The following is a 23,902-nucleotide window of genomic DNA, read 5'->3' on the forward strand; positions in this document are numbered from 1 at the left end:
CAACTTCTTTTTTTCTTTATCATGGTTTTGTTTTTTTAGTCAAGCTCAAAAAAATATGTAGTCTAGTCTAGAACCGAATTTTCATGTGATAATTATTCCAGTTTGATATTTACTGTTCTTACACCTATAAAATGATATTTACTCGAAACAAGACGCTCACAATTAGCCTGAGTTCATTATGAAAGCGGGAGCTAAAGCAGTCAGCAGTCTAGAATTCAAAATCACCATGGCAAGTCCAAGTAAACTTGCCAAGTTTATTACAAGGTGAGTCATCCTTGGATGATAGATGCACAGGGACAGTATTTGTTGGATAACACAAGTATAAATAGTCGTCAAATATGTTTTACATTTATACTCACACTTACCACCAAAAAAAGAATAAAGAACAGAAAAGAAAAGGCTGAGGTCAACAAGCTATAAATTGATCGTGGAAGAGGGACAAACCTGGCTACTTGTTAAGCTAAGCTCTAGCCGAGAAATTTTCACATGTTAAATCATTACAGCATTTTTGAGACTCCAATTCATTTGCGATGTCTTGCATCTCCAACCCTAGACGAATATTTTCCTGCTGTAGAAACTGGAAGCCAATAGAAGATATTAGCTAGGAAATTATAAGATACATTGAAATGAACACTTAGATACAGCAGCAATCACTTCATAAACGGTACATAGGCTGGTTGATCATATCAAGAGAAACTAAACCCACCCTAGGGATTACTTCAGAAACAAAAATGATACACAATCACAGGAGAGACAACTACCTCAGACCTTGTGACTAGATTCTTTTCTGCTTCAGAAAAAGAAACTTGACATTGTTTAAGCTGTTTCTCCAAGTCAAATTTTTCACTCTCTCAATTTCTTTTCCCTTTCTATTTCTGCAGTAAGATGGTCCCCTTGAGCCTCAAGCTTCCGACATAAACTTTCATAGTCAAATTCTTCTTTAAGTTTCACCATGTTCACTATTCACAAGACAATTCTAGAATACTCAATTTGATTCTTTATAGGACTCACCCGTTGCCCAAACATGATTGTGGTAGTGGTCTCTGCATGATGTCGTCCAGATGGCCCAATCGTTATTATCAGTGAAGTCCTTGCAGAGCTTGTTTAATTGAAAGTGATTATGAATTTCCATAAGAAATTTATCAAAAAAAAAAAATTAAAAAGAATACTAGCAAAATGTGGTAGATGCACTTGAGCATCAGTACGAATTCAAAAAAAAGTAACAGGACCGATGTGTCACAACACATAAAGGAGAATTCTAAAATAAATTTCAGAAATAAGTTCTCCTTAGGTAAGGAAAGAATATAGCAAGGCAATGCTCAGCCTCTTTCTACTAATATTTGACCTGGGAAAACGTTATAACACCACGCGTTGATATGTCAAAATAAGGGAAACTAGAAACTGTTGCTGTGATCTCGTAAAATTTAATTTGGAAGGAGAACAAAGGGATTATGTGAAAAGGAGCAGAAAATAAAGACTGTTGGGGCTAACCTCCAAATGAATCACGCAACAATCTGGTTAACTTAGAATCCCTTGTGGGTATATGTGGACTGTTTTCTGCCTGTGCATTTATACATTTGCCAAGGGAAGTAAGAGAGAGATTGATAAACTTAGCCTCTTCGAGCAAGTGACCTTCACTGCCTACACAACAAATATACAGGACAAGGCTTGTTACACCCTAAAATGTATGCTTGACAGAAATTCCAATGAAGGCCCTGCCAAACAAAACAGAAGTACAGATATCAGCTCTGACTTGTATAATATCACCAACATACCAGATTTGTCTAATCTTTCAGATCCAGCAAGATCCACAACCAGCAACTTGCTTTTCCGTACTCTAGGTAACCCATTGCCACCAGCTAAATTACTTTTCACATCTTTCTCTTGAGAAGCGGTTTCATCTCCTGCCTTTTGATTTATGGATCTCCGTACATGAACCTGCAAGACCAAAAAGGTTCACATGCTAAAAATTCAGATTATCACCACTGGTCAAGAAACACCATGAATCCTCTGCAAACTTGAAATTATATGAACAAGGAAATCTAGTATCCAACAAAATGCTCACCATTAGAATTGCATGACTTCGGGAAGATTCAGTATTCTGCTTTGTATTAGCAGCATGACGGTTTGTCTCGCCAATTTGTAGCAGATCTGAAAAATGATTGAGATCTTGAACCTTAACTACTGAGACATCAGGCAATGATACTTCCCCAGTCCTTGCATCCTCATTAATAGGGATACTAGCCTTTTCTGGTGCAAGCAAGTCTTGTATAGATTCCATATACAACTGGAGCAGCAACATGAAGTGAGAATCTAAAACAGAAAACATCCATCTTAAAACTAGCATGAATATCTTCACCCAGAAATTGTTTGATAACAAAGCAAGTGCAGGAAAAAAACGCTGTTTTTAGTTATAATAATCAATTAAAAGAGTCATTTTCATTGCAGACAATCAAATGATACACAGTGGTCCCATCCAGGGAGGGGCCACGCCATTGCAGTACGTCTTCATTTGAATTAAAAATACAGGTTTCCACATGCTACCGTCTCACAATCACAAACTTGTATATAACAAGACATGAAAATGTGCCCCGTATACTCATTTCTTTTTTTCTTTTCTTTTCTTTTTTGATTCACTTGGGGTGTTCAGACCAGTTTGTGCGTATCTCGACTAACCCTACGGATCCTGAAATTAATGACCAAGTAAGTCTCTAATGACTATCAATATTAGCAATCACAGGATTCAAACTTAAAATTATAGAAGAGCAAACCCTTGATCCCAAACTTTTAGCACCGAGTATGGTTACTTATACTCATTTCTTCATTTCACATGAATTGGCACCCACATATAAAAACATTTCAATACGTGCAAATAGGAGACCTCCACAACATCAGAACCAGGCATCGTACTAGCAAGTACATCCTCAAGAGCTCTGACCATAATACCACGCTCCGCCGCATCATCTTTGCCCAGTTTCCCAACCGTATAAGTTTTTCCGGTACCTGTTTGACCGTAAGCCATAACTGTCCCATTATACCCGCTCAACACACTGCAAAAAAGTACATAAAAAATTTCCAGTCTATGATCAACATATTGCATCCAAACCATACAATCACTTCGATTTCTTTCATAATCAATTATGAGTGAACACAAATATATTAATCATATATTCAATCGCGCATTACATTCTAATAAATATGAATCAGTTACCTCAACTACAACAGGCTTCACAACAGCTTCGTAAACGCGCTTTTGAGAAGCAGTTTCAGTAAAATCCTTGTCGAATCTATAAGATTCAGAACTCCAATTGTTTTTCTTCAATTTCAACCTCTTCAACTGCATAACAAGAAACAAGCAAACGCATGAATTCTCATTTACAAAAAATATATATGTGAATAAATAAAATAAAAATATTTTTAATCATAGACTTTTCAGCACATAAAACAAACAGGAAAATAAAAAAAAATAACCTCAGGTAGTAATTCCACACAATCATTAAAATCGGCATCTAAAATGAGTTCTTCTGCATTCCTTGGCCGTAACCTTGCAGCTACTCTCACTCTTCCATTGTCTGTCATTAACACAATAAATAAAAATAATCAAATATTTTAGAATTCAAAAAAAAAAAAACAACACTCCTCTCCGGTTTTTGAATTTTTTTTTTCTTCCGAAATAACAAGAAAGCAGAGAGAGACCGTTGTCGAAGTCGAGAGAGTGAGAGCGGGAAGAAGTAGGAGTAACAGAGCGTCTGGAAGGAGGAGGAGGAGCCTTAGAGCGAAACAGAATGGTTGCCGTTACTATAATTTTGTCGTGAATCTCCATTTCTTGAATTCGAAGAGGAAGATGAAGAAGATCCATGGAGATGAGTAATTTGACTTTGTTGATGTTGCCTCTCTACTCTGCATGACACTCTCACGGTTGAATTGCGAACCATTGTTGGAATTTCAAAGCCAGAGCGTTTCCATTTTTTTTAATAAAAAAAAAAAAAAAAGAGTTAAGGAAACCGTTTTCTTCGTTTTTGGAAATTTGTTTCTTCTTTTCTTTTCCTTTCTAGAGAGAGATAAAAGTTTGAGGCCGGCACGATGGGAGAGGGGGGACGTCGCGTGTGTTTTGTGTGTGTGAAATGGTTCTTTCCCGCGCGTTGAGGTGGTGTTATGGACGACATGACGTTGGTGTCAGTGTTGTTTCGTAACGGTAGGTTGGTTGTTGGGTTAGGTTACGTGTTGCCGTTTTGGGATTAGTGGGCCTAATGAAAGGGCTAAAATTAGCCCTGAGACCTAGAGAGGAGAGATTGGAAGTGTGTTTTTACTTTTTAGTGACGTAGTGTATTGTTTTTTTTTTAAAAAGAGATATATTAAAATATTTTTTAATATTAATATATTAAAATTATTAAAAAATACTGAAAACATATTAATTTAATTGTTTTTCCATGTAAAACACACAAAAAAAAGAGACTCACTTAAATAGAATTTCAATTTTTTGTGATTGTGGCTGCACTGTTCGTTAATGGAGTTTTGGTTTGTGTTGCCCAATGAATGCTGCGTCAATTATCTGCAATCTTTTTGTGAGAACGTGGATAAATGGGAGTTTTTTTTTTTTTTTCATGGACCAGGTTCTCCAAAATCATGGCTTCTTTCTTGATGTCTTAGCTAAAATCACGTCAAGAATCTGGGACGTGGAACAACTTTTCCAAAGCTCATTAACTAATGTGGAACTGCTACAAGATTACAGTATTATCATGATGATATTAAAATCTCATCATCGTATAATTAATGTCAGTTCCATATAATTAATGTTACTATTTCCTAGTACTTCGCTAGCTACAAGCCTACAAACCCACAGCCGCGGGCCTGTTCTGCTTTGTCATGTTCTGAGCATCTGAACATTCCTAGGCATCCGAGCTTCCAAGAAAGTGCCGCCCCAATTACTAATATACATACATCATCGTTTATTCAAGTTGATCACTTCAAGAGAATTATCTTTGTTACTAAAATTTACAAATGTTGAATACTTTTATTCAAATTTTATTATTTTTGATTTGGTTTGATTTTTATTAAAAAAAATTAAATTAAAAAAAAAAATCAAAACCGGTTCAAACCGGTTTAGCTTGGTTTTTTCAGTTTGATTTGGTTTTTTTAGTTCGGCTCGGTTTTTTTCTGAGTTTTTTTCTGTTTGATTTTTTTTTATTTCAAGCTTATAAAACCGAAACCGAACCGGTTATTTTTTTTAAAATTTTAATCGGTTTTCGGTTTTTTTTCACGGTTCGATTTTTTTTTCCAGTTTCCCCGGTTTAATCGATTTTTCGATTTTTTTCTTACCCCTACTTTCCTTAATAAATCCCTCTTATAACATGAAGAAGACCATATTTTCGGATATATCATGTTATTAGAGGTTATATTGTTTAATATTTATGAGTTTATATCAGTAATATTTGGTTATTTTTTTAAAATATAAAAAACAAAGATATTAAAAATAGAAAGAATATATCTCCTTTTACCTTTCATTTTGATAAATAAAAACTTACCCTGAAATTATTATAAAGCACGTCAAGAACTTTAACAAGGATAGCTATATCAAAATAACTCTTAAGAACTTATTTGTAGGTAATTACACATTGTTTTATTTAATGTGTTTTTCTTATCCTAGTTGCAGGGCATTCATCTCGCATTGTCATCATATAATTATTCTGGCAGGGTTCAGCTTGCTTTTCTATGCTGATTAAATCGTTGTCACTGGCCAGTTTAACTCCTACTTCATACTCCAAATGTTAAAGCCAGCTATGTTAAAAGATAGCTGGCAGGAAAGATCAAATAGCAGTGTCAAACTAAATGAATCCACAGTTTCTATTATTGCTTTACTGTCTGTTTTGTTTTATCCATTATGGCCGGCATAAGAAAAAAGTTTGATTCCAGGTGCAAGCTGGGTACAGAAGTGGGAGGCAACCTTTTCAAATTCGTAAATCGTTTGTGGGGTTCAACAAATATAGAAACGCGAGTATGAAAATCCAGACTTTTTGAGTTTTTTTAGCATTGTTGTTCGGTTGATTTTCAAAGTGTTTTTTAATTTAAAATATATTAAAATAATATTTTTTATTTTTTAAAATTTATTATCTACTAAAAAAATATATATGGTGGTAACAATGTTAGTTCAAGTAATCAAAATAGGTCATGAAATCTCCATACCTTTGATCTCTATGACAAGTTAATATTTTTTGATTCCATGAAAAACCACATGTAGGCTCTTCACTCGCATTTGCATTTACATTTCCATTGTATGCATACAGATCCTCCTTGCAACCAAGATATTTGCAGATTCAATAGATGGATTTACATTTTGATACTCGTAATGCAAGCTTCCCCGACATAGTTTGCCTTCTTCTCATGCAGTGGTATAGATCAGTCCCTTCAATTTAAAGGCCAGTCCGATTCATAAATACTTATGCCATCCAACAATGCAATAGTGTACAAAAAGCATAGGCACCTCTCTTATGTTAGAACCTTGAAGCTGTGTTCCATCTGATTTTGAAAGTTGCTTCCAGGTAGAGAATGTAAAACCCCAGCTATTTTGCAGCGACTGCTCTTAACATTTCCATCCCAGAGTCTTCAGATCAGTTTGTTTTAGCTCAGCATGCTTCCCAAGCCTGAGAATAAAATAAAACAAAACTTAGAGCTTTCAGATCAACTGATCACAAAAGAGTTGGATTCTAAAAAATATAGCATCGCCAGCGAAAGGCAGCCTCTTTTAGAAAATGCACGCTCCATCAACTACTACAAGCAACAACAGTGAGCCCTTTCCCTATAGGGACGAGAGTAAATTTGGGCCTGGCACCCACCATTTGTCCCAAAACATCTATCTCATGATGTATCAAATGTTTTAACTACTTCTTTCTTTCCAAGGTTCACTATATCAGCATTGAGGCTGCTAAAGTTACCACAACTAGCAAGGGAGATAAGCTTGGTTATTCTTTCTTCCACTTTTGCAAAATGAAAATTTTGATTCAAGTGAAAAGGATGAGAGAGAGGAACTTAAAGAATGTTCTCAAAAACAGAAAAATGTCAGAGACAATCACCCGAGGTCTGATGGGAGTCTGAAACCACCAATGCGGACACGTTTCAATGAATGAATCTGAAAAATAAAATAAAAAATAAATAAAAAAGGAGAAATATCTGATGTAAACACATTGAGCAATAATCAGATAAACAAGACAAGAATGGAGTTGCTATTAGTAGTCAACATAGGAAGAGTGCACACTAAAACTGGTAATGGCCATTGTCTGTGTTGAATTTTTAAGATAAAAGCATGCAAGTAAAAGGTCAAAAATGTTTATCATCTCAAGCCACACTTAAGATTAAGAAGCAATCAATATATCACTGTACTTCCCCTATACAACCTCTTAGTAAGGATATAATTGATCGAGGATACAAATAACAATGCTGATGATACTGCTAGTTTCCTTCTTTTTTTTCCACTGTAACAAGGGTCTCATAAAAAACTAAAACCAACCTCGAGCCCAGCATTTTTTACTAGTTCTCGGACCTCATGGTTCCTCCCTTCATGAACCTGCAACAACAGTAAAAAGTCTTTAGCATTTATGCGTGTTAATCAGCTGAGATGAGACATTGAACAAAGCAAAACCTCAAAACCAGAAAGAAACGCACAGAGTTATACAAATTGAAAAGGAAAATGATCATTGAGCAACAATACTTGAGGTTACATAGCAATTATAAGAATCCCATCCATCACACTGGTGTAAACAGCTCTCTTGCCCCACTTGTTTTTCCTTCTTCTCGGTGAATATAAAAGAAAAGAACACGATTTTTTATCAACTCCATCTCATTGAAATCCAAAAGTACTATCATTTAAGCACTTTATAGAAAAGCATGAAACTGTTTCACTGTGTTAGAATTTGGAACATGCTGAAAATCTACCTTTGAAGTCTGAACACAGTGAGGATGGTCAAATTCAAATGCAAGATTTGAAATATATGATAAAACAAGTAGATCCACGATAGGAAATGTTGTGATGGATAAATGATGTGTCTTTATGGATGCAATACTATACGATATTAAAATAATTCTTGCTGACTGAAACATGAGAAAAATACCACAATTCGAAGACGAGGTCTTGGTCTATCTGGTTGTTGTGGTAACAACTCCACAGAGTCTGGGACGCAACGGACACCTTCAATGACTGTTCCTTCGCTGACGGCAAACAAATGTCGCTTGCTTACTACACCATCAACTGTTGCAATATATCTGCAATCACACAACAGTTACTAAAATGCAGAGGATGTTCCCGTGTCTAACCATTCACAGCAAGTTATATCCAGTCCTTTCTCACCAAAAATTAGAAGCAATTTCAGTCATGATTCAATCTATTCCGCAGGAAAATTAAGCTTAACAGTTTGTAGTTTGAATAAAGGACAAATTGCATGAAAACTTACTCCTTCGATAAATTTGACGATGGATGTGCAATTTGTTGGGCAAAGTCCCCTGGAGAAGAAAGGCATTAGTTATTATCAATCCATTGAATTTTGAAAAAAAAAAAAAAACAACTCAGAGAATCCCAATTCAATATATTCACGAATCATAATGTTATCATCACACCATCATTGGTCACGATAATCAACCCAGTTGTGGCAACATCAAGTCGTCCAACAGTAAATAGCCGTGGCTTAGGTAATCCTGGATTTCTTTTATCCTACAAAACACAAACAATTATAACAAACTTCCAAAAGCAAGTAGATAAAAAAAAATAACATAAACACCTTACCCAACTCTGAAAATAATCATCCAATAAGCACATTACAGACTTAGACTCTTTCTCCCCCAACGAGCAAATGTACCTGCCATAATTCGCGGATCACATCAGTCTCCACCGCACACACTGCATAAACATCAAGAATTATTAAAAACAACCCAAACATAAATGCTAACCTACCCTTTTGGCTTATTGAGAGCAATATAGATTTTCGGGGGCAGTTTCTTGGGAAGCCGATTTCCATTAACATAAATAGAATCCCTCCCGGGATCAACTCGAGTCTAAACATCATTAATACAAGTTAACAAAGCCATAAATTCCAAATTCCAACAGAAATACTAGTTTTATTAATAGAGAAATCATATATTTATAGTTATTATTATTACCTGTGGAGTATTGCACACAGAACCATTAACAGTCACTTTGCCTTCAAAAATCAACGCTTCACTGCTCCTCCTCGACGCCACTAATTACAGAATTAACAACAGATTAATACATTCCATATACGCATGTACATGTGTATATAAGTATGCAAAAAACGAATACGTAGAGTATTTTACAGTGATTTACCTCCGGCAGCGGCTAGAACTTTACTCAACCGCTGCGCTTGGTCTCTAAAATTCTCATTATAGAACCTACGCGCCGCCTTAGACCGCGTAGGCTCCGCTTCCAACTTGGCCTTCACATTTCCACTACTCTCTTTCTTCACCTTGTCTTTCTTTTTCTTTGGTTGTGTTTTGGCATCGGCGATAGCGTGGATGAGACGCGCGGGAGGGTTAGATTGGAGCTTGAGGTTTCCATCTTCTCCGCGGACTATCCAGGGAATGAAGAGCTGGCCTGGAGGGAGAGAGAGGGATGCGGCGTCGGTTTGGAGGTTGGCAGGGAGTTTGGGTTTGGGTTTAGGAGGGGCGAAGGTGATGTTGAATTCTAGAGAAGCGGTGATGCGTGTGGGACGGATGGACTTGTTGAGGAGGGAGAGTGAGGGTTTTCTGAAGAAGGTGAGTTGGTGGTGAAGATGGAGAGTGGATAGCGATGCTGCCATTTTAGGGAGGAGGATTGGGATTGGTCTGCGGGAGGTTAAGCTTAGCCGTTAAGTTGATATTTTGTATTTGGGTTTGGGTCTCCTTTTCTAATGGCCTGGGCTTTTCCCTCTATTTTACTCCCGTGCTCAGTTTCTTTTAAATGTAACTTTTTTTTCCTTTCTTCTCCTTTTCTTTTCTTTTTTTCTTTTTTTAAGACTATCGTTTTTTTTCTCTTCTTTTTCAAGGCTAGGATATTAAATAGGGCAAGCTTGGAGTTTTAGGAAGCTTTTGGAATTGTGGTGTAAATTATATTTTTAAAATAATATTTTTTCAGTCTTTTTATATTATTAAATTACTAATATCAAAAATAATTTTTAAAAAATAAAAAAATATTATTTTAATATATTTTTAAATAAAAAATATTTTAAAAAACAACATAATTACACTTTCAAAAACCTTTTAAAACTCTTCAACCAACTTTCCTTGAACCTCAAATTGACGAACCCATAACACGCAAAATTATTATTGTGGCCGTGGACATCAAATCCCTTCGAAGACAGCTTGGAAAATCACATTAAAAAAATGTTTTGGTAATAGGAAATCTTCCCTTAAAGTCTGTTTTCGAGCGTGGAGAATAGTGTGTGCAAAAATAATTCAATCATGAGATCATAGAAAAATAGGTTTTTGGTTTTCTATACAGAAAATATCATTCAACTTTAAAAAACTTCGTCAAATGAGCTTGTAGTCAGCTGTAACTAAAAGAAATGTAACATATTTTCTTAACAAACTATATAATCTCGCATTATTAAAATATACCAGGGTCTCTTTGTTTAAAGGTAACGGTGGAGGAGAAATTAATAATGGCGGTTGAAATAATTTAATAATATTATAAATGAATTATTATTCATTACAGAATTTCATAATTTTAAAATATTTTTTAGTAAATAATTAAAATTTAAAAATTAATTGTAAGATATTTTTTATTAATTAGTTTTTCTATCAAATATTCTATAAAAAAACAAACACAAAAAATAAATATTTTAAAAAATAATAATAAAAGAATTTAAAAATATTTTCACAAAATAAACCAGCTTAGGATATTCCATGCATCTAATCTCCAGGATACAAGCCCCTAGTTTAACTGGACACTAAATTCAGGCACATTACGAGGCACAACAAATACTTCCCTAATTCAGGCCTATATTAATAGCCCAAGCCTAGAAACAATGTCCAAGCTCTCTTTCAAGCCAGTTCAAAAAATAAAAAAGCTAAGCCCATAATCACGTCATCATCTCCTTCTCGATTCTCCTTTCCTCCTCGTCCCCCTCCCTGTTGCAGACACAGAACAGAAGCCGAAGAGAAAGATTTCACTTTATCGAACTCTCGAATTCATAGAAAAAATGGCTCAAATCCCTAACTTAGACAACTCTCCTCTCAATCTTAAATCCTTCAGGTCTGCAATAATCACCATTTACTTAACTACTCTTAACCACGATCACTAATCTACTAATTTTTAACTTTTCAGGGAACAATCTCAGAAAGATCTCGTTGACATCCTCAAGAACGTAAGTTCGTTATCTGTTTCCCGAGAAAATGCAAATTCTCAAATTTCTTGCGGATCCGTTGCTTTAGTTTAACGGAATTCTTTGTACAATGTAGATTAGCGGTGTTCATATTCCAGCTAGGTTTCTTGAATTTTGAGAAATTTGATGTTTTGTTGAATTTCAATATTGATTTTGATTGTAAATTTAATAGATTCGAGGAAAGAAGTGTTTAGTGATTGATCCAAAGCTTAGTGGATCAATTTCGCTGATCATCCAGACAACAATTCTTAGGGTAAAAAGTTTCTCTACTCTGTCATGCTTTAGTGTGTTTTATTAGCTTGATGAATTTGAATTGTGTAATTTAATTGCTGATTTTAGAAATTCTGTTGTGTTAATTGGTAATAAACAGGAAAATGGTGCTGAATTGCGGCATCTTTCAGCGGAACCAGTTCAGACTGATTGTACTAAAGTGGTTTACCTTGTTCGTTCAGAGTTCAGTCTGATGAGATTCATATGTTCCAATATTCATCATGACACGTCACAAGGACTCCAGAGGGAGTACTATGTTTATTTTGTGCCTCGTCGTGAGGTTGTTTGTGAGAAGGTATGGTTTTAGTGGTAGTTCCTGTGCACATTTGAATTCTCATGTATTGATCATGTCTAGGGTTGTAAGGTGTTTACTTGGTTGTGCAGGTCCTTGAGGAGGAAAATGTTCATAACTTGGTGACAATCGGGGAGTACCCATTATACATGGTTCCATTGGATGAGGATGTACTATCATTTGAACTTGACTTAGCTAACAAAGTATGGCTGCTGTTTTTGTTCTCTCCAAAAGACCTTTTGGATATTCTTTTTGTTTATCCTCATCTATATTATCTTCCTTTTCTTTTCTTTTCTTTTTTCCATTGAGTGTGGCAGGAATGCCTAGTTGATGGTAATACAAGTTCACTCTGGCATATTGCAAAGGCCATTCACAAGCTTGAGGTTAGATGATTTGATGGATCCAAAAAATTTACTTTTAAACAATATAGTATTGAGAATGTTTCCTGATAAGTATGCTTCTCATGATTATACTTTATGGAAAATTATGCCTGCAGTCTTCTTTTGGAGTGATACCAAATGTGAGAGCAAAAGGTAAAGCATCAGTACGCATTGCTGACATTCTCAATCGCATGCAAGCAGAAGAACCAGTTAACTCATCCGATGTAATTGTGGCTACTTTTAGTATGCTTTTAAGTTTTAACCAATGTGCCAGTTAGACACTTCTTTGTATATTTACAATTGATTTGTTGCCTGTGACTGATTACTTGCTCATCATTTCAGATGGTTATGCCAGAAATAAATACTCTCATTCTTATAGACAGGGAGGTGAACTATCTCTCTTCCTTTCCTTCTTAGCATAATCAATTGTATCTAACTTTTGCAAGGCGATGTGATGCAAGTTACTCATGTACATGTGCACTGGCATGCATAAATTTCCCGTCATTGTCTTAAGAACATGACTGCACTTTTGAATAGGACGAGCATTTGAAAATTTTAAGAAAACTGAAAATTAGAAAGTGGCTGCACATCTCAAAACATGATATTGGATATTATGTGTAAGGATTGGTCACAATCCTAGATAACGAGATGGAAATTGCTTTATATACACTACTCCTGGGAAAACTTTGTAAACACCCTCTTTCATGAAAAAAAATTATATAAACTAAAAGTTCTCTCTATTTGTTCTTCTAGAGTCCAAGTACTGTCTCCATGGTATCTGCCAATTGAAATTCCAAACTGTAGTTGCAATGACTGTAAGTTGTGCAGACATTGGGTTTCTAACAGCCTGGCCTAACTTGTTATATATTGTCCGCTTTGAGCCTTACCGCCCTCACGGTTTTGTTCCTGGTGACGCGAGCCCTTCTGGCCTAACGCCCCAAAACGCGTATGACAAGTTAGCACCAACACTACTAATAAGGCCAGCAACTAACTCCTCACTCGTTGATGTGGGATCTTACAATCCACCCCCCTTAAGGAGCCTGACGACCCCGTCGGCACCATCGGACAGCCAGTGAGGTCGGCTCTGATACCAAATGTAACAGCCCGGCCCAACCTTCCATATATTGTCCGCTTTGGGCCTTACCGGCCTCACGGTTTTGTTCCTGGTGACGCAAGCTCACTTCTGAGCCTGACGCCTCAAAACACGTATAACAAGTTGGCAACCAGCACTCTTAATAAGGCCAGCTACCACTTCCTCACCCGCCGATGTGGGATATTACAGGGTTAAACTCCACCTATGATCATGAAATTAAGACATCTAGATTCTTTAGCTAATTTAGGAGTCAGTTGTAGGGCTTTGCAGGGGTGTGCATATCAATGAGTTAGTTGTAGGGCTTTGCAGGAGTGTGCATGTCAAGTCAGTCAGCAAAGAAATTGATTGAAGTTTCTGTTGTTGAGCTAAGCTGATACCTGGGCCAAGCTAGAATTAAAGCATAAACTTGTAGTATGAATTGTAAAGCTGATATCTCTTGGACTTTGCATATTATGATCTTGATGTATAAATAAATACCCTTGCTATTTAAAAATTTATCCGCTTGCTGCAGGTGGACATGGTTACTCCTATGTGCTCTCAATTAACATATGAAGGACTTCTGGACGAGGTAATTTGACACTCAAGTTTAAACCAAGATTCTTTAGCTATTTTGACTGCTTTTTGGAGACTATATGTGCTAATTTTGTTACTAAATATGATTACTGATGAAAAATGTGTTTGTGTCCGTGTCTGTAATTCTATAGTTTCAGCCTTAAATTAAGTATAACTTCGACACAAAAATATTTGATCTCTCCTAGCATGAGCATCAGAAAATTTTAGTTTCTATTATTTGGATGCTGAATATTCGAAGTGTTTCTGAATGAACAAAAATGACAATACTTATCTATGGTTAGTTGGATATGTTATTAGCCAATCTCTAATTAGATTTAGTGCAGTTTCTGCACATCAACAATGGTGCCATGGAGCTTGATTCATCAATCATGGGTGATCAACAAGAAGGAAAAAAGATGAAAGTTTCACTTAATTCAAGGTATGCTATGTGATATATGGGTATTTTCCCCCCTCTTATCTGTTCCATAGAAAAGGGAAAAAGAGATGATACAATGGGTTTAGATGGATGTTGGCGAGGAAGTGTTATCCTTGATTGAAATCCTAACTCGTATAAGTGCATGTTGCATAGGTGCAGTTGGGTTAAGATTTATACCCCATGTTTCACTGAGCTATCAGAACCTTCGACCTTCTCTCTTGCTCTCTACCCCTGCCTTTTCTTATGTCTTGGCAATTAATTCACTGTACATGGCTGAACCTTTTTTCAGTGACAAGCTGTTCAAGGAAATTCGAGATCTCAACTTTGAAGTTGTTGTCCAGGTTGCTCCATTTTTCTGGAAGTTTATTTTAATTTCCACATTAATTTAAGATTCTCCTTTTCAACTGTTATCAGTTCTTTGTATGCTCTTCAGTTTCTATTTCCTTAGTGGGCATCTGCAGTATGATTACAGGTCCTTCGTCAAAAAGCAACATCTATGAAGCAGGACTACACAGATATGACAACTACTGTACGTGAATTGTCATCACCTGAACTTTCATGTTTGTTTTTTCAAAACTAACGAATAACTGTTGCCGACTCACTACCTGCTTAAGTAGCTGCCTTGTATTTGGTTCTTCTTTCTGCTTTATGAGAGAGCTTCCCAAGTCGAGAGTTGCAGCTACAGTTTATACCAATAATCAGATTACTATTGCATGCAAGCTTAATCTCTTGAATGCTTTACCTTTGGATACTTGAAGAGTTATGTGCATTTTCTAATCAGGTGTCATTTAATTGATACAGCACCAGACAGTTTCTGAGTTAAAGGATTTTGTTAAAAAGCTGAATTCATTGCCGGAGATGACTGTAAGTCACTCTAATTCAATTCTCACCTATCATGCCCTCTGTCAGTGTTGTTCCAGTGATGCTAGGTTTTGATTTGCTGCTTCTAATGGCTTCAGAGACACATAAATCTGGCTCAGCATCTGTCAACATTCACATCAAAGCATTCATTTCAGTCACGACTTGACATGGAGCAGACACTTGTTGAGGCTCAGAGTTATGACATGTAAGTTGATTTGAATTCTTACATCCTTGCTTTGAGAGCTTTATATGCTCTGTTCTTTTCTGCATATTGATTAATATGTTAATAGGCCAACATTTGCATTTGTTCTATGTCATTCAGTTACCGACCTTTTTCTGCATGTTGACGCTTGTAGAAGATGCTGGATGTGATATTTTTATATTGTGTGCAAAAAAATAGTTTATTTGATTTCCTTTAAAAATTTAGGGCCTGTTTGATGAGTAGATGGATTGGTCTAAGGAGACTACATGGGACAAACTTGTGCAGTAGGGGATGTTGGACAGAAATCTGGGCACGTGGCAAGATAGAAACTGCCAATGTTTCAAACAATAGTATAAGAGTTGTCCTGTCTAGTCCTATTAATCAAACTTATTTTCTGTGTGCTTTGATAAAACTTTCCTGTACACAATATTGGAAATGCTTCCTCAATTCAAAATGTTTGTATGTTGGAATAATGTAATTGACTAAGATTGTTTTGTCAGATGCTATGATTACATTGAAGAATTAATCCATAAGCAGGAGCCTCTAGTTACTGTCGTGCGTCTTCTGATCTTATTTTCCATCACAAATTCAGGGCTTCCAAAAAAGAATTTTGATCATTTGAGGTAAGAATAGCTTGGTTCACCTTTTTTTTAACTTTAATTCCTCTTGCTCTTGACTTTCACAGCTGTTTTATCCTTCTATTATGTAATTATATTCCAGTTATTCTGCATTATGGTTATTCAATACTTCTGTATTCCTCATTTAGGAGGGAGCTGCTTCATAGCTATGGATTTGAGCACATAGCAATGTTGAATAATTTAGAGAAGGCTGGATTGCTTAAAAAGCAGGTTTAGTATGATTTTTCCTTCATAGCAAGGCATTTTGTTTGCATTACATTGTAATTTAGTAGTTAAGGTAAATGGCATCCTTCGAATTCCCAAATTCATTGTACATCATTCTAGTCTTGCAGGAAAGTAAAGGCAACTGGCTGACAATCAAACGTAATCTCCAGCTTGTAACTGAGGATACTGACACTACCAAGTATGCAACCTCTTGATCATGCAATCTGTTTTTTTATAATAAAATTATTTAAAGAATGTTTAATACATTGTCCATTTAGCTCTGCTAATCTTTTGTTCCAAAGCTGAAGATGCCCGGGGATAATGAACTGGAATGTATTATGGGGCCTGTTTTCCTGTGGCTCAGAATTATTTTTTTTATCTGTTTCTGAAGTTGAAAATTACAGAGTCTGCTAAAACATGTTTTAGATTGTTTTCTAAAAACACATTTTCTTAAATTCTCCTGAAACTGCATCCATGAGGATCTGTAGTATGCTTTCTATTTGTTTTTCCTAATTTATCTCTAAAAAGTTGAAATCATCTTAAATTGAAATTCTCCAAATCTATTACTGTTTGAAAAATTCATTCTTGAAAAATGAAATGGAATGCCATGAAAAAATGAAGCACACTTTTCTGCATTTATAAATTTATGCTGTTTTGATTTATTTTGCAAGTTTGCCTTTTCTAACAATCCCTTTCTTTCATAACTTGTAAAACTATTTCTTATGCAACAGCCCCAACGACATTGCATATGTCTTTTCTGGATATGCACCACTTAGCATCCGCCTTGTCCAGCATGCTGTTCGATCTGGATGGTGGGGTCTATTTTGAATTCTGCTTTGAGCTTTTGTACTTCTTCAGCAGTGGATCCTGCATGTTTCCTGGTTATCTATATTCATTTTTGTGAACTACCTTAAAGATTAATGCATCGGTGCCTTTTCTGGTCTTACTTAAAGATAGAGCCCCTTAAGCATTATAGGTTGAATTGAAGCAAGTTTAATGTGATCGAGTCCAACTGATGCACAATCGTTTAGAGTTGATTTATCACCTTGTTTGTGATTCCAAGAAGCTTAAGTTCATGTGTTCTTTGGTACATTTAATTGGATATATAACCATCTTTGCACTATAAATGTGAACTTTACAAGTGACCTTATCTTAGTGAAACATGATGGCTTGACCTTTCAGGCGTCCCATGGAAGAAACTTTGAAGCTGTTGCCAGGACCTCATTCAGAAATGAAGAGAGTCAGTACACTTCTCTCTTTCCTCCCTTCCTCTTGTTTTGCTGTTGCTTCTAATATTTTTGTTTTACTGATAGTATGCTTCTAGTTTTTTACATATATGCATGCCATAGAATTTTGATATCTTGACCACAATAGCTTTCATACTACTTGTGCAGGGTGGATTCTCAAGCAGTTCTTCGTTTGACACTTTGCATGGGGCTTCAGCAGCTGTTGACAGGCATGTTCAAACTCATCCTGGTTTCTTGTATTTTGCTCAAGCTGTTGTTTCTAGTCAATTGATATTTACATTGCTTTGATGGCATCATGCCATCATTGATGACCGTGAGGTTATCTACATTTTCTGATTGATATAATCTAAAGAGCATTGCCTGTGATCAAGGATCATAAAACTTTTTATGTGCATCTCTTTGTATCACTTTTACCAAATACTTAATAGTGCAAAAAGTTTTTGTGAATGACTGATCACGGAACTGGTTGGATTAATCATGCACTCCAAGTGTTTAGAGTAGATTCATTTTCAACTTGTATCGTGCAACATCTTGATCTTCGTTGAATTTTAACACTAGTTTACATGTTTCAGAGTTGCTGATGGAAGACGCTCCCTGGTACTTGTTGTTTTCATTGGAGGGGTAACATTTGCAGAAATTTCTGCACTTCGATTTCTCAGTGCTCAGGTTTGTTAAATACTTTGCTGTCTGAATCTGTAGTGGGCAATTGTAATATGCGGATCTTGATTAGGCAGTTCGATTACCAAAGTTGCATGTGGGTGAGACCTTGGTTTTTCTCCCATATTAGTGAAAGCATTTAGACTAACATTTCAAAATGAATGAAGGATGGCGCATCCCTTTGGATGATTTTACTGGATCTTTTTTTCCAGTCTAGTTTCTCTTTTGTTAATGAAAAGCTCTATAACATGACTTCTGAAAAGAAAATTCTGTCTCAAGTATTTGGATTCTGACAAGATTGTATTTGAATGGTTGTTATGTTGTGTATAGTTTTTTTTAATATATATAAATATTCATCTATTCTTCAGGAAGCGATGGCATATGATATGATTATTGGGACAACAAAAATCGTCAACGGTAACACCTTGACCCAGACATACATGGAAAAGTTGGGTTAATTTGTAAAGAATTGTATTTTACACCGACTTCTTAAGCGACGACTTGGAAATTTTTTGGCTTACCAAGCCGAGAATGAGACGGCTCACGGAAAACGCGCAGAAAGCGCCAAGGTAATGCTATCGAGCTATTCTGTGCGGAGAAACATTGGTATTTTGATTATTTTATTTTCCCTGGCCGGAATTGTTTGTGTATATACGTTGTGTTGACATTTCTAGAGAATTCTTGTAAATTGTTTATTTGGGTTGAATGAAAGGGAGGTTTTTTCAATCAATAAATGCTACTGTCTGTCAATACATGCCTTCTTCAGATGAAAATAGCTAAAAAGACTGTCTTCAAGTCTATAAATATCTTTCGATCCAACTCTACAACTCATTGCAATGAAATTTTGTTTCACGCCATCTTAGGCTGACTACAGTTGCACCTTCTAACTAACAACCATGGATGAAAAGGGATCAGATGACACCTGAAAATGTTTCTAAAATATAGCCATTATAAGTCAATTCCAACCTCTTAACATATTACATAACATCTGGTGAGGAAATGTGGATGCCCCAAGCACTTCTAAACGTTCACTGAAGAACACATCACCTTGAATGCGATGCTTCAAGGCTGACATCACCCCATCAAATCGCTGTAGTGTTGTTGCTTTCATCTTCTACCAAACTCCTCCATCTCATTAAGATAATAATTTCCTGAAATCAGCAGCAGCTCATAGAACGAGACCACGTCCCACCAGAGCCGGCACAGTTTAAAATGTAGGGCCTCTGACCTTTCCTGCCTGTTGGTGAAAGCTGACCGTTGTTTTTACCTTTATCTTAACTGGGGGATACGCACCAGTCTTGTATGCCTAAGCCGCCGAGATGCACACTTCCATATCTACCCTTTTGTAAAGAGATACCTATTCAAAACTGAATAACTATTCAAACAGACATGATTTTGGTTTGCAATTTTCTGAAGTATTGCAGCGTGATTCAGAATCAGCTTTGATCAACCACAGTATCAGCTCGTTGGAGGAGCTCTAATATGCTTCCAGCCTTTCTCTTGGCCCTGTCAGTACCGCTCTCCGAGAGCTCCTTTAGTGCCTCTTCAGCACCAAACTGCTTAGCTAAGATCAACTGCTGTGAATCACCAGTGCAAAGCGACCACAAGATTGCTACAGCATTCTCTCGGTTGCGTTGAGATCCAGTCCTGATGACCTCTATCAGAACAGGAATCGGGTCAACCTGACCAATTGCTACCTTCCCTTCTTGATGACCTGCAAGGATGGCAAGAATTGCCAGTGCTTCATCCACCATTCCTCCCCCAGCATCCCTCAACAACCTCATCAGGGGTGGCACAATACCAGCCTTTACAGCCCTAGCCTTGTTTCCCTGATAAATTGAAAGATTAAAGATAGCAGTAGCAGCATCCTTCTTTCCTCTTGGAGTCCCATCACAAAGCAACTTTATAAGAGCTGGGATTGCCCCAGCTGCCCCTATTGCCACCTTATTCTCATCTATCACAGACAAACTGAAAAGAGTTGCGGCTGCATTTTCCCTGGCCTCCATGCTTCCATTTTTTAAAACATCAACTATATCAGGAATGGCTCCCGCATTAACAATGGTTCCCTTGTTAAGGTCATTTATGGAAAGGTTGAGAAGCGCTGTAACAGCATGCTCTTGGGTTCGAGGATCTGTTGAGGATAATAGCTCCACAAGGAGTGGAACTGCTCCTGCTTCAGCAATGCAGACTCTGTTATCCGCATTCCTCTTTGCTAATAAACGAAGCTCTCCAGCAGCTGATCTTTGTTGTTCCAGACTACCATTGCCTAATTTGTCTAATAAGGTAGTGACTGCAGCTCGGTCACAATCTGACATGCTGCTTCCTACTTTTTTGCTTCTACAAGCCCCTGGCTGTTTAGGAAGCTCTACTCCATTGCTCTCACACCATAAAGCAATCAAACTCTTCAAAACATAGTTCGGTGTAAGCGCAGTATGCAAAAGGGTCTGCTGCGTTTTTGGACATGTCTTATGGCCTGCATCTAGCCATTTTTGGATGCAGGATCTTTCATATGTCTGGACAAGGAAATAAACGATTAATGAATAATGGCTACTAACAAAGATGCAAAGCTGTAAACTATAAGAGAACTTGTAGAAAACCTGTCCGGTAGAGACAATAACAGGATCTTTCATCAGTTCAAGAGATATTGGGCACCGAAAATCATCTGGGATAACAGGAGATCTGTGTTTAATCATACCCTTTCCAGCCTCAGCAGAATCAATTTCAGGGTTTTCTGTTTGAACATAGTCCTTTAACTTCTTAAAGAGGGATGCCATCTTCTTGAACCAGTCTCCTGGATCTCCACCACTTGCAATAACCAGTTCATGGAAAGCAAGGGATTCTTTCTTTAGATCATCGATAGTCTGGAGATGCAACTTTTCTGAAAGTCTTTTTAGTATTGCACGGTCAGGATCCTTTTCTCTCTGTGCTATGGCCAAATCAACTTCCAGTTGATGATCTTGGAGTTCTTGCCTTCCCTTTGCTCTTCTGAATTGAGCGTGCACAAGTTCAATCTGGAAAAAAGCAGTGGATATAACATCAACTGACAGCACTAAAATTAAGCAATCCATTGACTAATTTGAGTCATCATCTTGTGCCAAAATCATTCTTCGGAATATCTCATGATGTGCACAAATAAAATGGAAAAGGAGGTTCTTGTAAATATGCTAAAAGAATCAATTTGGTCATAAGATTACCTGTTCTTGAACTTCCTCTGATAAATTGAGTTTGTCGTAAGGAATCTCACCCAATGCTGCTTCAATTTTTTCTGTAATCTGGTTGATCTTATCTGCTATGTCGTCCCTTTGCAAAGTCTGCATTCCAAACATGGCTTCATTTAAATTTGGAAACTTGGATCTAAAGAATCATGTTTGCAAATGAAAAAAACTGCTAAATTTGATACCAACACCTTAATTTACAGACTTGCTAATATCAAATCATTCAACCTCAAAAACTGAATGATCAAGTTCTAAAACTATCAATGAAAAGAAAAAACCAAAGTATTTGTTGCAGAACACCAGAAGCATAGCATAGCATGGGAAGATGATGGGTATAATCAGAATTCCAAGAAATCATGCAATCCCGCCACGAACTAAGGATGCTGATTGCAATATCCTAACCTTGGGACGAAAAACACAAAAATATGGGAGGTGGTCACAAAATTCAGTGACAGACATTAGCAATTGCACGACTCGACCTGTATTAGGACAACTTTGTATTTCCAGGTCTGTTCTTTCAATTCATCGAGAATTTTACAGATGATTCTTATGTTTTCAGACACGCACAGCTATGCATTCAGTTACTGATAAAACTAACAATCAGGAAGTTCATAATCAATTTTCTTAGCTTTCGTTCTATTCTAAATCAATAATATCTCCATACATCAAATATAAGAAAAAAGAAAAACTCAAAACACACAACTTCCATCCATTTTCTCAGAAACCAAACAGAAAATTGAGGTAAATAAACAAATAAATGAAATCTTCCACATAAAAATTATCCAATAGACAATATAATTTATCCTTGAACAGAGAATAATTAAACCATAGTTCCAACTCATAGCTAACAAAGAAGAAAAAACAAAGAGCTTAATGCTTTCATTTTTCTTGTTCCTTGTAACCAAACAGAAAGGACAAAAAACAGTACCTGATACACCTTGCTTCCTTCAACAACCGATTTGAGAAGTTCCTTAGCAGAATCTAAAACGGTTCTCAATAATTCAAATCCTTTAGTCTCTTCTTCACTTAGCTCTTCATTATTATCCTTCAATTCCTCAAACATAGGGCTCAATAGCTTAATCCTACGTACCAAATCGCCATGCGTCTTTTTAAAAACATTTCTACACTCCGGTAACCCAGAAATCTCTTTCACTGAGTCAACGAGTCGACTCAGCAACTCAGAACTCGGATCTCCCGTTAATGACATGAGTATACGACTGAATTGTGGAAAAATAGCCTTAAAGTGAGGATTTTGAGAGAAATAAAAAAGACCCGGATGACAAAACCGAGTGAAGTTACATGGGTTTCTTTCAACAAATATATGGAATCTTTTATAACTAAAGTTAAGCCATAAACCAAGGTCAAGATACAAACTTTAGGCTAAAAGCTGAGGAATTTGAGGGAAATAGGAGAGACCCAGATGAGAAAGTTGAGGGAATGAAACTGGGTTTTAATGAATTGATAAAACAAAAAATGAATGGACAGTGCTTTAAAAGGAACGTTTATCAAAGAGAAGCGTTAAACACCATGGAAGTGAACAGGTTTTTATGTGAAAGCATGAGAGTCTTTGATTTTCGGCAGAGAGAGAGATGGACAGTTTGGAGCTGAGCAGAAAGTTCTATTTTTGCTTCGGCTTGGAAAGAAAGGTAAGAATAAATAAATAAATGTGGGATTTAATTTTTTCTCGTTAAAAAATAGAAGTGGGGGTGATAAGGGAATTGCAGTATCGGTTTAATTCCTGTTGAGACTTGGAAAAAAAAGAAACTGAGGGAATGATGAGATCATTACTGACCAAATTTATGGTGCGATTTGTGACACAATTGTCCTTGAGAATGTAATGTATGATTGTACTGATATTTTATTTTGTGTTTTTGGCAATAATGTAGAATGGACTACCGTTGATTAAAATTATTTAATATCTCTCCGTGCAGCACATATCTTTTTACTTGGTCTGGAGAAATAATTACGTGTGGATTAGAAATTTGGAAGTGATTTTAGAGTTAGGATATCTTTTGATAAAACAATTAAATGATTCACTTTTTTTTTGTTATGTTTTAGAAGTTTGTTTTATTTAAAAAAATATTAAATTAATTTTTTTAATTTTTTTTATAGTTTTGATGTAGAAATATCAAAATAAAAAATTATTTTAATATATTTTTAAATATAAATTATTTTTAAAAAATAATTCGTATCATAATATCAAACATACATGATATTAGATTGACTTTGCAATCTATTAAATTAGAATATATTAAAAAAATAGAATAGAGAAGACTTGTTCCCGTCCAAACTAAGCCTCCAAGTAAAAGTGTATATATATATATATATATATATATATATATATATATATTCAATTAGTTGTCCCTTGACAAAGTCTTATCCTTCATTTTATTAATGGATAATTTGTTAAATATTCCATAATGTTTCTTGATTGCTATAGAAAATAACTATTAAAATAGCTTTTTATTTATAAATTTTGAGTTTACGAG

General features: G+C 36.0%; 3 protein-coding genes and 1 pseudogene across 6 annotated transcripts; 1 reads left to right on the plus strand and 3 right to left on the minus strand.

The window, feature by feature from the left end:
* Nucleotides 1–211: 211 nt before the first annotated feature.
* LOC7494937 (kinesin-like protein KIN-UC) lies at nucleotides 212–4,100 on the minus strand (annotated as a pseudogene).
* A 2,047-nt stretch (nucleotides 4,101–6,147) lies between these two features.
* On the minus strand, nucleotides 6,148–9,865 carry LOC7479859 (putative ribosomal large subunit pseudouridine synthase SVR1, chloroplastic). 3 transcript variants are annotated; one of them, XR_002983042.2, is made up of 11 exons: nucleotides 9,332–9,863; nucleotides 9,148–9,227; nucleotides 8,942–9,042; nucleotides 8,774–8,846; nucleotides 8,608–8,701; nucleotides 8,445–8,493; nucleotides 8,106–8,256; nucleotides 7,505–7,561; nucleotides 7,071–7,126; nucleotides 6,482–6,641; nucleotides 6,148–6,403 (listed from the first exon to the last, which is right to left on the minus strand). XR_002983042.2 is itself a non-coding variant. In XM_002311959.4 (10 exons), the coding sequence occupies exons 1-10, from the start codon at nucleotides 9,801–9,803 to the stop codon at nucleotides 6,581–6,583; spliced, it is 1,194 nt and encodes a 397-aa protein (XP_002311995.3). In that variant the 5' UTR covers nucleotides 9,804–9,863; the 3' UTR covers nucleotides 6,148–6,580. The 3 variants fall into 3 exon arrangements, 2 of the variants coding, with proteins under 2 accessions (XP_002311995.3, XP_024461704.2); XM_002311959.4 differs by having other exon boundaries at nucleotides 6,148–6,641; XM_024605936.2 differs by lacking the exons at nucleotides 6,148–6,403; nucleotides 6,482–6,641 and having other exon boundaries at nucleotides 7,067–7,126; nucleotides 9,332–9,865.
* Nucleotides 9,866–11,023: 1,158 nt separating this feature from the next.
* LOC7479860 (vacuolar protein-sorting-associated protein 33 homolog) lies at nucleotides 11,024–18,932 on the plus strand. Of its 2 annotated transcripts, XM_024607788.2 has the most exons (22): nucleotides 11,025–11,236; nucleotides 11,309–11,348; nucleotides 11,539–11,619; nucleotides 11,737–11,931; nucleotides 12,021–12,131; nucleotides 12,246–12,311; nucleotides 12,425–12,532; nucleotides 12,651–12,695; nucleotides 13,913–13,969; nucleotides 14,298–14,392; nucleotides 14,679–14,730; nucleotides 14,862–14,918; nucleotides 15,191–15,253; nucleotides 15,349–15,455; nucleotides 15,953–16,075; nucleotides 16,219–16,300; nucleotides 16,423–16,493; nucleotides 17,026–17,106; nucleotides 17,477–17,534; nucleotides 17,689–17,750; nucleotides 18,114–18,207; nucleotides 18,567–18,932. In XM_024607788.2, exons 1-22 carry the CDS (start codon nucleotides 11,184–11,186, stop codon nucleotides 18,654–18,656), a joined length of 1,791 nt encoding a protein of 596 aa, XP_024463556.1. In that variant the 5' UTR covers nucleotides 11,025–11,183; the 3' UTR covers nucleotides 18,657–18,932. The 2 variants fall into 2 exon arrangements, with proteins under 2 accessions (XP_024463557.1, XP_024463556.1); XM_024607789.2 differs by lacking the exon at nucleotides 17,026–17,106 and having other exon boundaries at nucleotides 11,024–11,236.
* Nucleotides 18,933–18,971: 39 nt separating this feature from the next.
* On the minus strand, nucleotides 18,972–23,065 carry LOC7494938 (U-box domain-containing protein 14). The gene is made up of 4 exons (XM_002311960.4): nucleotides 22,342–23,065; nucleotides 21,393–21,509; nucleotides 20,796–21,209; nucleotides 18,972–20,711 (listed from the first exon to the last, which is right to left on the minus strand). Exons 1-4 carry the CDS (start codon nucleotides 22,618–22,620, stop codon nucleotides 19,635–19,637), a joined length of 1,887 nt encoding a protein of 628 aa, XP_002311996.1. The 5' UTR covers nucleotides 22,621–23,065; the 3' UTR covers nucleotides 18,972–19,634.
* Between the last annotated feature and the right edge of the window lie 837 nt (nucleotides 23,066–23,902).

The sequence above is a fragment of the Populus trichocarpa genome, chromosome 8 (assembly GCF_000002775.5).
Source record: "Populus trichocarpa isolate Nisqually-1 chromosome 8, P.trichocarpa_v4.1, whole genome shotgun sequence".
In the NCBI taxonomy this organism is placed as follows: domain Eukaryota; kingdom Viridiplantae; phylum Streptophyta; class Magnoliopsida; order Malpighiales; family Salicaceae; genus Populus; species Populus trichocarpa.

Excerpts from the sequence above, each read along its gene's own strand:
- LOC7494938 (XM_002311960.4), bottom strand. The coding sequence starts at position 22,620 with ATGTCATTAACGGGAGATCCGAGTTCTGAGTTGCTGAGTCGACTCGTT. Across the intron at positions 21,210-21,392 it reads CAGAGGAAGTTCAAGAACAG|ATTGAACTTGTGCACGCTCA; the intron begins GTAATCTTATGA and ends GCTTTTTTCCAG. Across the intron at positions 20,712-20,795 it reads TTATTGTCTCTACCGGACAG|ACATATGAAAGATCCTGCAT; the intron begins GTTTTCTACAAG and ends TTCCTTGTCCAG.
- LOC7479860 (XM_024607788.2), top strand. The coding sequence starts at position 11,184 with ATGGCTCAAATCCCTAACTTAGACAACTCTCCTCTCAATCTTAAATCC. Across the intron at positions 13,970-14,297 it reads ATGAAGGACTTCTGGACGAG|TTTCTGCACATCAACAATGG; the intron begins GTAATTTGACAC and ends GATTTAGTGCAG. Across the intron at positions 14,393-14,678 it reads AAAGTTTCACTTAATTCAAG|TGACAAGCTGTTCAAGGAAA; the intron begins GTATGCTATGTG and ends ACCTTTTTTCAG.
- LOC7479859 (XM_002311959.4), bottom strand. The coding sequence starts at position 9,803 with ATGGCAGCATCGCTATCCACTCTCCATCTTCACCACCAACTCACCTTC. Across the intron at positions 8,702-8,773 it reads ATGATTATTTTCAGAGTTGG|GATAAAAGAAATCCAGGATT; the intron begins GTAAGGTGTTTA and ends TGTGTTTTGTAG. Across the intron at positions 6,642-7,070 it reads AGACTCCCATCAGACCTCGG|GCTTGGGAAGCATGCTGAGC; the intron begins GTGATTGTCTCT and ends TTTTATTCTCAG.